Below are 12,890 nucleotides of genomic sequence, written 5' to 3'. Positions count from 1 at the left end.
CTGCAATGGTATATTCGTACCTGCTAGACGCTGTGTTCTACCACGAGACAGTGCCGTCACTATGGATGCGGCGCGCTCTGCGGCGGGGTCCTTAAAACACCCCGAGTCCGTGTTCCACTTGAAATACATGTGAGCCACCCGGCCAGTATGATTCTATCTTACACAGCCAACCGCGCTCTTTCCAGGTGAGGTTAGAGGAAGCTGATCTTTTAAGTAAGATCAATACAAGTCTGGTTCAAGTGAGCAGCCTGCGAATCATTATCTTTACTGATGAGGAGGTCCATCACCTTTCGAACCCTGGCCGGTCAGTTGATGTCAATCTTAGAGGTAGAAATATCAAAGTCTCCCTCAAAACTACCAATTTGCAGATTGAACGGATCTATATCCGGGCACCAGAGTCGCTGTCTTTGCTATGAACCATCAGCAGAACACAGGTACATCGACGATGCGAAAGTTCCGATATGACATGATTATGACTGGACTGGACCTGTCAACGCTACGATCTATGAGCGAAAATGGCCTGTCTACAGATTATCAAGCTCTACTGCCATGAGCGAGAAGATGCAGCTTCTCCAAGCCAGGGGCGAAGTGAGGGTCAGGCGAGGCCAGTGCATTCAACAATAGCGTGGTCTGGCAAGGTGACCGCTGTGCCGCGGCATTGCAATTTCAGGTCCTCGAATACCTCTCAATGCTGTCGCTTGCACAACAACCATTGACGGAGCCCGGGGCCTCCTGAGAGGCTGGACAGCTTACCGTTTAACGCACCGCGTGTAAATAATCTCACAGAGTTAGGCAGCATCAACACCTCTTCACGCTCTCATCAGGTTATCAGCCCCCTACTTGATTTAGCCTGACTTCATCTATTGGAGTGTCAACTTTGCAACTATATCATTTCTCCATAGTCTTACGAACGTCCTCGCCCTTAGGGTTATCGCTCGGATGAGAAATACGTTCACGGTAGAATGCTGGGGAACGGTGCCGATTTCTTCTTCACTGAGGATAGCGAAGAAGTTTGGGACCTGTCGTTGCGCCCTGTAGTGGGCTGCGCCTCGGCCGCTTTGGCGGGCAACGCGTTTTCTTATCTTCGGCGCTCGGAAGACTACCCAGAGACGACATGAATGGTCGAATTTCAGAACCTGGTATACAACCCGAACTAAGAGAAGTCTGGGTTTGCCTGCTGTGCAAGAGCAAATGGATTAAAGAAGAGGCACGAGGCCTGGCCAAGTACACAAGGAGAACCCCACAAAAGCACGACTGGTATACTCGAGATCACCTGGCAATGTTTATGATCCAAGTGAAATCAGCAAATCTGAACCAAAGCGATGGACTGTTCTACCAGCGTGGCTTTTCTGAGAATCAGATGGATACGATACCAGGATTTAGAATGCTGAAACATATCAAAGAATAAGAATCGACATTAGTTTCCCGGCAATGTCTTGGTCCCAGGTTTGGCCCTTTTGCTGTTCGAATCTCCAAAATGTCTTGACCTCAGCTAAGCCACGAATGGCATGAGCCTTGATGTCGACGATGATCAAGTTGGGCACCTGGGGTGATAGTTGTGCAGATAAATTCCCTCAACTGCGAATCGGTGCGGTAGATCCTGATCAGCCTCGTGCTTTTGTGGGTTCTCCTTGTGTACTTGGCCAGGCCTCGTGCCTCTTCTTTAATCATTTGCTCTTGGACAGCAGCCAAACCCAGACTCCTCTTATTTCGGCTTGTATACTTAAGGCAGTCTTTCCACAACTCAATCCAGAAAGGTTTAACTATATCAGACTGGTGCTACTCTATCTATTCCTTTTCACTCAGAATATGCAGCTGTTCTATCAAATCCTTCTTGGTAAGTACCTTCTTTGTGGGAGAGGATTCTCCTGATTTGTGCTTAGTTATCTTTGCTGGTATTTCTTTATAAAGAGTGTCTGTTGATTGCGGTGTTTTGCTTTTGCTTTGGATATCACAGTCCCATCGACACAGTTGAGCAGAATGTACTAAGCCTGGGTTGCGGTCTTTGTCGTACAGCAGGTGAAGCAATACATCGCAGCTGACTGTTCGTTCCAACTCCGCGAGGGCAGCCTCATGACTCAAGTTGACCATGAGCCCCCGCCCGACTAGGTGTGTGGATACTGTCGCGACCCTTCATCCAGAAGGGCGTTCCGCGACTGTATCAGGAGGGATAGGGCAGAAGTGCAACGACTGTGTCAGCGTGGGCGGTGTTCATTGTTCACTGGCGGACGAGTACTTTCAATTCATAACCGACCCTACAACCGCGAGCAACAGCTTGTCCGCACCAGTGAAGCTTCACAAGAGTATGGCAAATTTTGCAAGGTCCTTGTTGGCCAGCTCGATGCGTTCGCAAATCTTTGGAGTATGCTTTTAGCTCAATTCATCAAGAGAACGACAGCGAAGAACTTCATTCTGCGACGATGAAGCAGTCCGCTTCGCCGGAGAATTACGCGATATTGAATATACAATAGGAATCCACTGCCCGACTATACGAAGTATTGACTCCAACGACCTCGTGATCAGTAATCACACAGCAGATCTTGTATGCTTATGCACCATTATTATCATATTGTTCAGAGTCCATCTCTTACAATTGCTTTGCAGGCGTCCTTGTCCCCTCGGCAAGACAGCTCTTTGTGGCTCTGTCCGACTGTTTACAAGACATCTTAGTGAAGATGCCTATGTCTGCCTTTCATTGGCCTTCCGGTCAAATCTCACCGGGTGCGCCACACACTCCAGCCGATCTGTTGATCATATTCCCTCATTACAATTAACCAACCTTTTTTTTCTCTTCAATCTGGCTTCTAGACTTCCACTTGAATAAGTCCCTTGAAGTCCTCAGCAGCTCTAGCAGATGGCCAATAGTGACCTTCAGTGGCTCTATTTTGCGCACCTGATTTCTTATAACTCATGGCATGTCCCAACATCCAGATCAAAGAAAAAGAATCAGTCAGTCTATTTCAGACCTTCTTCCTGTCTTTTTCTGTTGTCTTGCAAAGCCTTCTAGGGGTTGGTGCTAATCATACATAGGAATAGCTTCATCCAATCAGCAACTGCATCACGTCGTAACATCTTGAGGGCCAGAAGCCCAACGTCAGCGCTACAAGTTGGTAGCATGCCAGGCAACGATGCTGGGTTTTTCCGGATACGTTTTCTCAGAGTACCAGAGATGACTCCTCAGAACGCCGACTTTTTCTTCCCCCCCCACCAACAAAAAGAAGAATCGGGTAAGACAGGAAGGTATTACGACGCACGGAACCATTGCTATAGGTATTCTATAATCCATCAGATAGTCGTCATGTCCAGCAGCTAGACGAGGATACGGTCTACTATGCAACCTACGTTAACAGAACAACAAAACCACCAAAGTCATCAACACACTTCTCTATCCACCAGACTGGAACATTGATTTTCCCGACTATCCTGAAATTCCGACCCTTAGCACCTCGTCCAAGCTCCGCGGAAAACGGTGGTCTATACTGATCACCAGGCCATCAAACCCCTTCTGGAGCAAATTTCATTGACATCGATGTCAACCACCCAGTTGAACCTTCGCCTTATCCGGGCAGCTCAGTATTTGCAGCAGTTCCAGCTCCTGGTGGTGTACAAACTCGGAAAGCTACATATATACCCGATGCCCTGTCCAGGTTACCGTCTTTCGCCACAGGTACAGCTGATGATGACGACTTCCATCTTGACGCGCTATGGAACGAACCAGCGATTTTGTCAGTCCACCTCGCCCACGATTTCAAGCAAAGAGTACGGGATGCTTACTCTTATCTTCAGAGTTTTCCTCTCTTCTACAGATCATTTGTCTAATTGTGAATAGCTGAAGCTATATAAGTAGTCGTTAGCAGTCATCACCTGGGTGTGTGGTTCTGACTCCAAAATGTGTGATGTGGCGTGCTTCAGGGGGATTGCAGGGGGGCTGGACGAGGAATTCTCGTCTCCGGTTGGAGGTTATTCGAAATCATATACCGGGTAGTTGTGATGCTGCATCAATACTTAGTTATACGGAGAGGGAAAGTCTTCTCCTGGGATATCACAGCATCGTGGGATTGAAACGGATTGTTCACTCAAGATATGCCATAACATCAAGCCAGATCCTAGACTTTTTGTTAAAATCGATACCAATTCCGTTGAGTTATTTCACCTTACGCGTCTTGCATAGTCTCTTCTACTTTCCGAATGTGCTCTTATTCTGGCTCGTATCATAGAATGTGACTCCAACCGGGTCATCGACTTGTTATATTCATGAGATGACATAGAACTTTCCACTTGTTTAATAAGTGCCGTAAGCTATTCCTCCTCATTTGCACTGCTCATCCTGAGCATTCCCAACTCAACTAGGTAGGCGGTAGGCCAATCCTGATCATGTTCTGGAATGAGATCCCGAATCTCGCAATCAACACCGCAGGAGAAGATGTATCGAACGCCGTCGGTGTTGGTGTTAGTGGCGGTCAGTCGTGGGTCGGGGCTTGGAGTCGGTGCAGAGCGAACTGGATTTGTTGAAGAAGGGGGTGTCGGCGATGAAGTTTGTTGTTGAGTTGTAAATATGCTGTTCGGTTATGATTATTTGTGCTTCAGGTTGTTCGAATTAGAATCTTATGCTTAGTTTGTTTATTGAATTCTGATGATGAGTAAGATTCAGGGGCATCTATGGCACAGAAACTGAATCTAACGGTAGGTAGTTCGGCTGAGAAGAATGATGTATCAGTCCCTACTGTGATATATCACTGGCTAGCACGAGAGATGAATCAACTGACTGCTGACAGGGCACAAGAGAGGCAACGCAGAACGCCAGGCCAGCGGTGCGTCTTATATCGAATGTGGCGCTCAATATTCCGGAGGTTTATTGACTGCTATCTGCACGCTCGAGCAAGGAAGACAACGCGGAAGCTAACTTGCAAATTCAGTACATCCTGGTTTCTTCAAGGTAGAAGAAATTGTCATATCTCCTGTGAACTGGTTGAACGAGGAGCCTAGCTTGAATCCGTTGCAATGAATGCAAAAGTCGAACAGGATACACTCTCTTTATCCGAGAAGAACGAAGACGACCTCACAACCAGTCTTCCTGACATCAGCCAAGTTGAACCACGACAAGAATGGATCACTGGCTGGAGGTTGACAGCGGTCTTCATGGGCATCACGGTTGTGAGCTTCTTGATGCTGCTGGACATGTCTATCATCTCGACAGTAGGTTCAACTCGCCAGGGAGTGTTCGTCCACCATTAACCTCGACGCAGGCTATTCCTAGAATAACCAGTGAGTTCCACTCCCTCGACGATGTTGGTTGGTACGGTAGCTCGTACCAATTGGCCAGGTGAGCTTCATCTCTGTTTCTCGATCCATTCCACCCGAGTGCTGACTTGACCAAGTGCTGCTTTGCAACCTCTAGCCGGTAAGCTATATACCAATTTTAATGCAAAAGTAGGGTGTCAAGCTAGAGCGTTGGTGAAGCAGGCGGTGACTTATCACAGTGGACCTTTTTTGCGTTCTTCGCCGTCTTCGAACTGGGATCGCTTCTATGTGGTCTCGCCAGCTCGTCCCTAATGTTGATTGTTGCGCGTGCTGTGGCCGGGATGGGCGGTGCTGGTATCCAGACCGGCGCTTTCACCATCATTGCCAGCTCGGTTCCCATGAGCAAAAGACCATGTCAGCTCCGAGATCCCTGATACCTGAAACAAGATCTGACACATGCATAGCACTCATCGGGTTGTCGATGGGGAGTAGGTGTTCATAATCTAAGCAGGGAAGAGGCGGACTGACAGTCACAGTTGCGCAAATGGGATTGGTCATCGGCCCTCTGCTTGGGGGGGCCTTGACAGAATATTCAACCTGGCGCTGGTGTAGGCACCCCCGGCCTCTTCTTCTGAGAGCCCTGCTAACTTGCCTCCCGGCTTCTATCTAAATCTGCCCATTGGAGGCGTTGTCGCAGCCCTGATCGCATTCATTCACATCCCAGAACAGCTTCAAAAGCCTCCAGTGTGGACAGTCCTCCGCTCAATCCACCGACAATTAGACTTGGTTGGCTTCCTTTTGTTCGCTCCAGCTGCCATCCAGCTGCTGCTAGCCTTGCAATACGGGGGTAACGAGTTTCCCTGGGGCAGTGCTACCATTATTGGTTTGTTCTGTGGTGCAGGCTGCACGTTTGCCATCTTTCTGATTTGGGAGGCCTCCAAAGGCGCAGAAGCAATGATCCCTTTCAACATCCTGTCGAATCGAGTAGTATATTGCAGCTGTTTGAACTTCGGCTTCCTAATGAGTTTGATCATCTGCAAAGACTACTACGTGCCGATATACTTCCAGGCCGTCAAGGGCGCCTCGCCTTTCTTCAGTGGATTATATCGCCTACCCACGATGGTACCTCAATTGCTTGCGGCGCTTCTTGTGGGCATGCTGGGTAGGCCATCACGTTCAATTCTCTGGCGTCTGGATCGTGACTGATGGACCCTAGTTGAATGGCAGGGCTACTACTTACCCTACGTCCTCATCAGTTCGATCTTCAATGGTGTCTCGAGTGGCTTGATGGCCACTTTCAGGCCGGATTCATCCCCTGGCAGGTGGGTTGGTTACCAGGTACTGGCAGGAGTCGGCGAAGGGATGGGCATCCAGCTGGTGAGTTCACATGCATTGCAAATCCTCCGTACGTAAGACTGAATTCGAGCGTTATCAGCCTGTGATTGCCGTGCAAAGCACACTCCCACCCCCACAGGTGCCTGTCGCGATGGGCTTGCTTACGTTCAGCTCAACGCTGGGGGCATCCTTATTCCTCAGCTTTTCCCAAACATTTCAAACCACAGGGTTAAGGGAACTACTTCCGAAACATGCGCCGAGTGTAAGTGCCAAAGAGGTGCTGACTGCAGGAGCAACGGGATTGCGGAGCGTCGTGTCGGTCGCAGATCTCCCTGGGGTCTTGCTGGCATACTGCGAGACCATCGACCGCGTGTTCTTCCTCTGTGTGGGTTGTTCATGCGCTTGTTTTGTGGTTGCGTGGGGAATGGGATGGGGCAGTATTCGGTCTGAGCAGAAGGAAGCGTCGAGATCTTCGGTGGAGACTGTCTAGTGTAGTTTAGCGGGTGTAGATTGAATCATGCAAAATCCGCAAGAGTCAAGCCTTCGTCGTATCCAAATACGCATCACGTGAGAGATGTTGCAGCCAGGGATTCCGATTGGGCGGCCATGACGCATGAGTCACCCGCGGAAAACTTGAAAATACGGCCTCCTCCCCTTCCCTCCTTAACTTCATCCTCCTCCATCTCTCTACAAAAGCTGTTTAATTTCTCGTGATTTCACTCTTCTGTCTTTGAACTCGCCTTTGCTCTCATAGCGCATTGATTTTCTGGACATCCTCTCGCCGGAATGGTCACAGAATCTGCTGGTGCCTCTGGCAAACTCCGTCAGTATCCCCCCTCCCCCAGAAATCCCTTCCCCCGCCCCCGCTCCATTTGGTCCCCGCGATATCCAGGTGAACGGCTACTAAATCCCGTAGAGAGAGTCGCCTCGCAACCTGAAAACCCTTATTCGGCGCTGATTACCGATCAATCTATCGCGATCATCCCCTCGTTCACTCTCGAGTCTGGTGTCACCCTGCACAATGTCCCAGTGGCATACACCACCCGTGGCAAACTCTCCCCGAACGGAGATAATGTTCTGGTGATCTGCCATGCCCTCAGTGGCAGCGCGGATGTCGCGGACTGGTGGGGTCCTCTGCTCGGTGGCCCTGGTCAGGCTTTTGATACCTCGCGTTTCTTTGTTGTTTGCCTGAACAGTCTGGGCAGTCCGTATGGCAGTGCCAGCGCCGTGACCTACAAGGACGGAGACCCGGAAAAGGGCCTCTATGGCCCCGAGTTTCCTCTCACCACTGTGCGGGATGATGTGAGGTATGTCATGCCCAGATTTGCTCTGGGAAAGGATCAAGTCTAACCTGGATCAGGATCCACAAGATAGTACTGGACGACCTTGGCGTGCGGCAGATCGCAGCGGTTGTGGGTGGCTCCATGGGAGGTATGCTCACCCTCGAGTACGCCTACTTCGGCAAAGAGTATGTCCGTGCGATCTGTCCGATCGCCACATCCCCTCGCCACTCGGCCTGGTGTATCAGCTGGGGTGAAGCGCAACGTCAAAGCATCTACAGTGACCCTAAGTATGAGGACGGTTACTACTCGTTCGACGATCCTCCTGCGACCGGCCTGGGTGCGGCTCGCATGTCTGCCCTTCTCACCTACCGCAGTCGCAACTCCTTCGAGTCTCGATTCGGCAGAAATGTGCCCGACCCCTCGAAACGCCAGAACATTAATGGCACGGAGAGACAGCCGAGCCCGCCCAACGAGCACTGGGCCGTCCACAACGATGGCCACAAGAGCAGTGGGCGCAGCTCCCCTGTGCCTCAGTCGCCCATCCTTGCTCAGCCGGCCGAGGTCCTCTTCCAGGACCCGCAGTTTTCGGGAACCAAGACTTTCAGCAAGACTGTGGAACCCAAGGGCAACCAGAAGAAGCTTCCGACCTACTTCTCGGCCCAGTCCTACCTTCGCTACCAGGGCGAGAAGTTCGTGAAGAGGTTTGACGCCAACTGCTATATTGCGATCACCCGGAAACTCGACACGCACGATGTGTCGAGACATCGGGCCAGTGCGGATTCCAAGGACCCTGTCCGCGAGGCACTTGGTCAGATCGAGCAACCTGCGCTGGTGCTGGGGATCGAGACGGATGGTCTGTTCACCTTTGAGGAGCAGCAGGAGATTGCGGCTGGCATCCCGGACTCGAGACTGAAGCGGATAGAGAGTCCCGAGGGCCACGACGCCTTCCTCCTGCAGTTCGAGCAGGTCAACAAGTACATCCTGGAGTTCTTCCGCGAGGTCCTGCCGGACATCATGTCCAAGGTCCCGGAGGGAGGCGCCGAGGCCGTGGACGGCGTGAACAAGCTAACTAAGAGCAGCACATTCGGCGAAGCGGAGGTGGAAGACATCACCGCCTGGTAGACTGACCTTCCCATTATCCAGATCACCTTTGGCGCATTCCTTGCAGCCTTTACACACAACACAGATGCCTGACACCAGAAAGGGGAACGCAGTCTGGCCATTCTCTCGGCGACGAGAGGACGCGCCGGCGGCTTCGGACCCCGCCAGGACCAGGCGCCCTGGGGGAAGTAGCGGTGCACACATGTTTATTGTCATATTTAAGCCAGTCAGAGAGATGAGCACTTAACTGCCTCTCTCGTTTCCTAGTCACAGGTAAGGCTGTAAAGAAGCATCCAACTGCTCTCCATCGATAAGCCCTTATCGGTGTGGCTTTGCCACGCAACCACAGTCCGAGGGTGGTGGGCGACCATTCTACAAGAGTTCGATCGTACATAGTATGATGAAGGAATAGACAATCAGTTTTGTTGTTTTGCATAGCCTTGGTGTATAGCTTTCGTACTGTTGGAAGTATTCCCATCCGGACACTTTCTTGGTAGCTATTATGTTATGTATCAGTGGGCCCCCATCCTGCATTAAGCACAAGGCGACTAACTGTCTCTATCCCTTATGCACCGCACGCGGAGAGCGAACAGACCCCGAACGCTGCATGATAACCTTCATCCGCGCGCTCGAAGCCTCACACTCGTAATGCCACTGCGCACCATGCGCCTGAATCCGGATTTCTTTCTCACAACTGCGGGGAATCGTCGTGCATTCCACACAGCAGTGGAATAAATGACGTGACGGCGTAATGAGATGAACGGTGAATGGACGGTTTTTACACGAACCGGAGAGATCATTGCATGGCTTCGCAGGGCTGTTAGAGACGCGGTAGAGTCGTTGTATGCATGGCGTCCGCCCTGTTGGAGGTGTCCAAAGTATGAATCCGGGGTCTCTGGGTGAGCGAGCTGCCGGCTGGTGTGAGGTTGATGTGATGGGTCGGGGGAATATGGTTGATGTTGTCTGCTATTCAGGGAGCCTTGTCTTAACTCTTCCGGGAGTTCTCCTGCAAATAACAGACGATAACCGATCGTATAGTTAATTTGGTGACGGTGAGATTGAGACACAAGCAATGATGCATACAGAACCCATCAGTGGGAGGGAAGAGCCCAGCAGCAGTGGTACACATCACATGACAGATCACATTCAGGGTCTTTGGTCTCTTTGCTTTTTTTCCCCCTCCTCTCTCTCTCTCTCTCTCTCTCCACGTCATGGGGTGGAAGACCTTCATTTGTCTGAACTGAAAATCCCGGGAAATCTGCTTTCTGATCCATCCAATTTCATTCTCCTGATCGGGAGTCTGGGAGTTTCCCCTTGATCCATCCATCCCTTCCTGGCTGGCGAGTCGAGAAGTCTAACCAGCCCACCCCTTGCAAGGGTCTCCTGGCCCCAAAGAAGCAATGGAATCTCCTGCGTGACTCATTTCCAACGTGGAATCACAACTCCAATTGCAATGGTCTAGACACCCATATGCCTGGCTGTGCAATGTGAGCTTCGTTGGCTAGCCATGTCGCGTCTTAGTGAAGATTGAACCAAAGAGCGAGACCACAACTGACAGCTTCACCAGAGAAGCTCCCCACAGGGTGGAAATCTCTCATTGTTACGATTCACCAGTAAGGGGATCCCGCCTGCTGCTCTTCCTCTCGCGACAGGACGATCTGGATTCAGCTGGGTTCTCCCCATCCTGGTCCTCTGCAGCGAATAGCCGTGTTTTGTGTCCTGCATTGAGAGTGATAGTCCCTGCAGGATCAAGCTTAGAGAGGCAGGGATGTGGAGGGATGTCGGGGTCAAACACCACACACAACCAACACCCGCCCATACCTTGACAAAAGCGTGAGTGTCGTCAGAGTTCAATCGGCGCTCTGCGATTCCAACCGTTCTACGCGAGTGGTTTGATGCCAACCACGCTTCCTCACCTGCTGTCTCATCCGTACAAAAAGTCTAATAGCCTGTTTCCCCCGCTCGTTTGGCCGCCGCCGTTGTGCGCGCGCGCCGCGCAGCCCCCGCGGGCCTTCCCCTTGCCAATAAAAGTCGATCGTCGGCGGAGATGCAATGCAGGTTGGTGGACTACGAGACTGGTCCTATTCCGTGCAATGTGCAATGCAAGTAAGCAGGCAGGCAGGCACTCCCATATCTCCTTCAGTCTGAGACCCTCCTGTCATCATGATGATGGGTGTGGGTGTGTGGGTGGCTTGCCTGCTTCGCTCGGCTGGGCGAGTTTCATTCTTCTACTTCTTGTAATCCCGGAGAATGAGGAATTGTCTGTTCCCTATTTCACCTCTACCCCCCGCATTCCAGCTTCCCATTGCGGCTTTTGCTATCCTCCTTGAGGCTGCCCGGACAACTTTTCGCTTCCATTGTCGACGACCGCATTGGGTTGGGCTGAATCGCGAGAAGAAAAAGAAGGTTTGTTTTGGGCGGCTCTTTTGGGCACTTTCGTTGCCCAGCGGACCAAACCAAGATCGTTGAGGATCGGACCTGGCCTCAATCGTCATTCCCATGCGACTTAAACTATTCAGCCCTCTCGTTTGTGAGACAATCTTGTTCTTCTCCAGGGATCAATGATAGTCAAGGTAATCATATACGTTGCCGGTCCGCGCCAATAGATCCACCTTTCCACCCTTTGCCGACTCGCCTTCTGCAGTCGGTCCGAACATAACGAAGAATATGGATTTCCTGACCAAGGACCTCCTTTTGAAAAAGCGCACCTCGTTTTCTTTCCTCTTCGGCTCGAATGTGCGTGATTTCCTGTCCAGCCCCCAAAGATCCCAGATGTTATAAGTGTGAAAACATGGGATCCCTACTGGGTTGTGATTCAAGCAATGCTGATGGAATACTCCCAGAAACCAACGTTCGCCCTCCACAACGACAGCCTTGATGACCAAACTCCACGATGTTATGACCTCACGCCCCAGAAGCAGAATGAAACTACCGTGATGCAAAATGAACCCGAAGAAGAGGATGAAGAGAGCCGCTCGAGCACCCGCCAAGAACTCTCCCCGGAACTGGAAGCCCAGGTGCGCTACGCCTGCTCTTTACTGGTTTACCGGATTGAACAAGGGATTTCCTCCAACTACTGCCCTGATCGAGCCAGAGGCGCCGCCCGCAAGAAACGCGTCTCGGCGGTAACAGCCCCTTCCGCCGTTGCGGGCAGCAGTGCGGCGGCGGCCGCCCAGGTCGATGCCAAGTACCTTCTGTCAAGCACGACAAAGAAGCTGCGCAGTGGGATGATGGGACGACTGGGCGGCGGGCTCTTCGCTCGTGATGGGGCTGGCGGTGGCGGCGGGGAGAAGTATGATTCCGGGGTGGGATTGACACAGCAGCCGAGTATAGCGACGATGAGAGAGGGCCAGCGGTCGAAGCTGGGATCCTCGCACTCGGACTCCACCACAATGCACCGCGTGGAGTCGTCCCAGGCCGGAAAGTCAGAGGCGGCTACCGCGCCGGCAGAAGAGAGTATGATTGTCAGCCCGATCTCACCTACCGCACCAGAAGGCGAGGAGGATGTGATCATCAGTCCGATCACGGTCTCAACGACCACCACAGAATCAGAAAGCACCGTCTATCGAACGGTGCCGACCAGCCTCTCGCCGACGGATAGCAGTAACAACGCGACGAGCAGTGAAGACACGAGCCCGACCTCGTCGGTCGATCAACAATTCCTGACCCGCGGTGCAATGACCGAAGAAGCGCCTAGCAGCGACACCAAGCAGCGTCGGCGCGACCAAGACACAGCCGCCTTCCTGTCCCCCACCGACTCCGCACCCACCAACAACAAGGACGCCTATCCCGACGCTCAAGACGAGCATCCCGACCTCGCCAACGACTCCGACGTCGAGGTCTTCCTCGACCCCGACACCGCCGCCGACTACATCACCTCCTCCGCCGGGGGCGTCGGCGGCGTCGGCCCTGGCGGCGTCGGCGCGTCGC

At 52.0% G+C, this 12,890-nt stretch overlaps 2 protein-coding genes across 2 annotated transcripts; both read left to right on the top strand.

Annotated features, from left to right (window-relative positions):
* Positions 1-5,001: 5,001 nt before the first annotated feature.
* BP01DRAFT_306731 (MDR family MFS transporter) lies at positions 5,002-7,066 on the top strand (the record flags this gene model as incomplete). Its single annotated transcript, XM_025572250.1, has 9 exons — positions 5,002-5,196; positions 5,247-5,323; positions 5,379-5,430; positions 5,481-5,655; positions 5,706-5,729; positions 5,778-5,847; positions 5,880-6,403; positions 6,458-6,618; positions 6,677-7,066. 9 exons carry the CDS (start codon positions 5,002-5,004, stop codon positions 7,064-7,066), a joined length of 1,668 nt encoding a protein of 555 aa, XP_025427037.1.
* Positions 7,067-7,279: 213 nt separating this feature from the next.
* On the top strand, positions 7,280-9,387 carry met2 (homoserine O-acetyltransferase). Its single transcript, XM_025575981.1, has 3 exons — positions 7,280-7,399; positions 7,493-7,883; positions 7,937-9,387. Exons 1-3 carry the CDS (start codon positions 7,363-7,365, stop codon positions 8,979-8,981), a joined length of 1,473 nt encoding a protein of 490 aa, XP_025427036.1. The 5' UTR covers positions 7,280-7,362; the 3' UTR covers positions 8,982-9,387.
* Positions 9,388-12,890: the final 3,503 nt, after the last annotated feature.

Source organism: Aspergillus saccharolyticus, assembly GCF_003184585.1.
Source record: "Aspergillus saccharolyticus JOP 1030-1 unplaced genomic scaffold BP01scaffold_53, whole genome shotgun sequence".
Lineage (NCBI taxonomy): Eukaryota > Fungi > Ascomycota > Eurotiomycetes > Eurotiales > Aspergillaceae > Aspergillus > Aspergillus saccharolyticus.
Note: the sequence above shows the minus strand (reverse complement) of the source record. Positions and strands in the feature narration are given on the sequence as shown.

Coding starts and splice junctions, on each gene's coding strand:
- met2 (XM_025575981.1), top strand. CDS start 7,363: ATGGTCACAGAATCTGCTGGTGCCTCTGGCAAACTCC. Junction 7,400..7,492: donor TGGTGCCTCTGGCAAACTCC/GTCAGTATCCCC, acceptor TAAATCCCGTAG/AGAGAGTCGCCTCGCAACCT. Junction 7,884..7,936: donor ACTGTGCGGGATGATGTGAG/GTATGTCATGCC, acceptor AACCTGGATCAG/GATCCACAAGATAGTACTGG.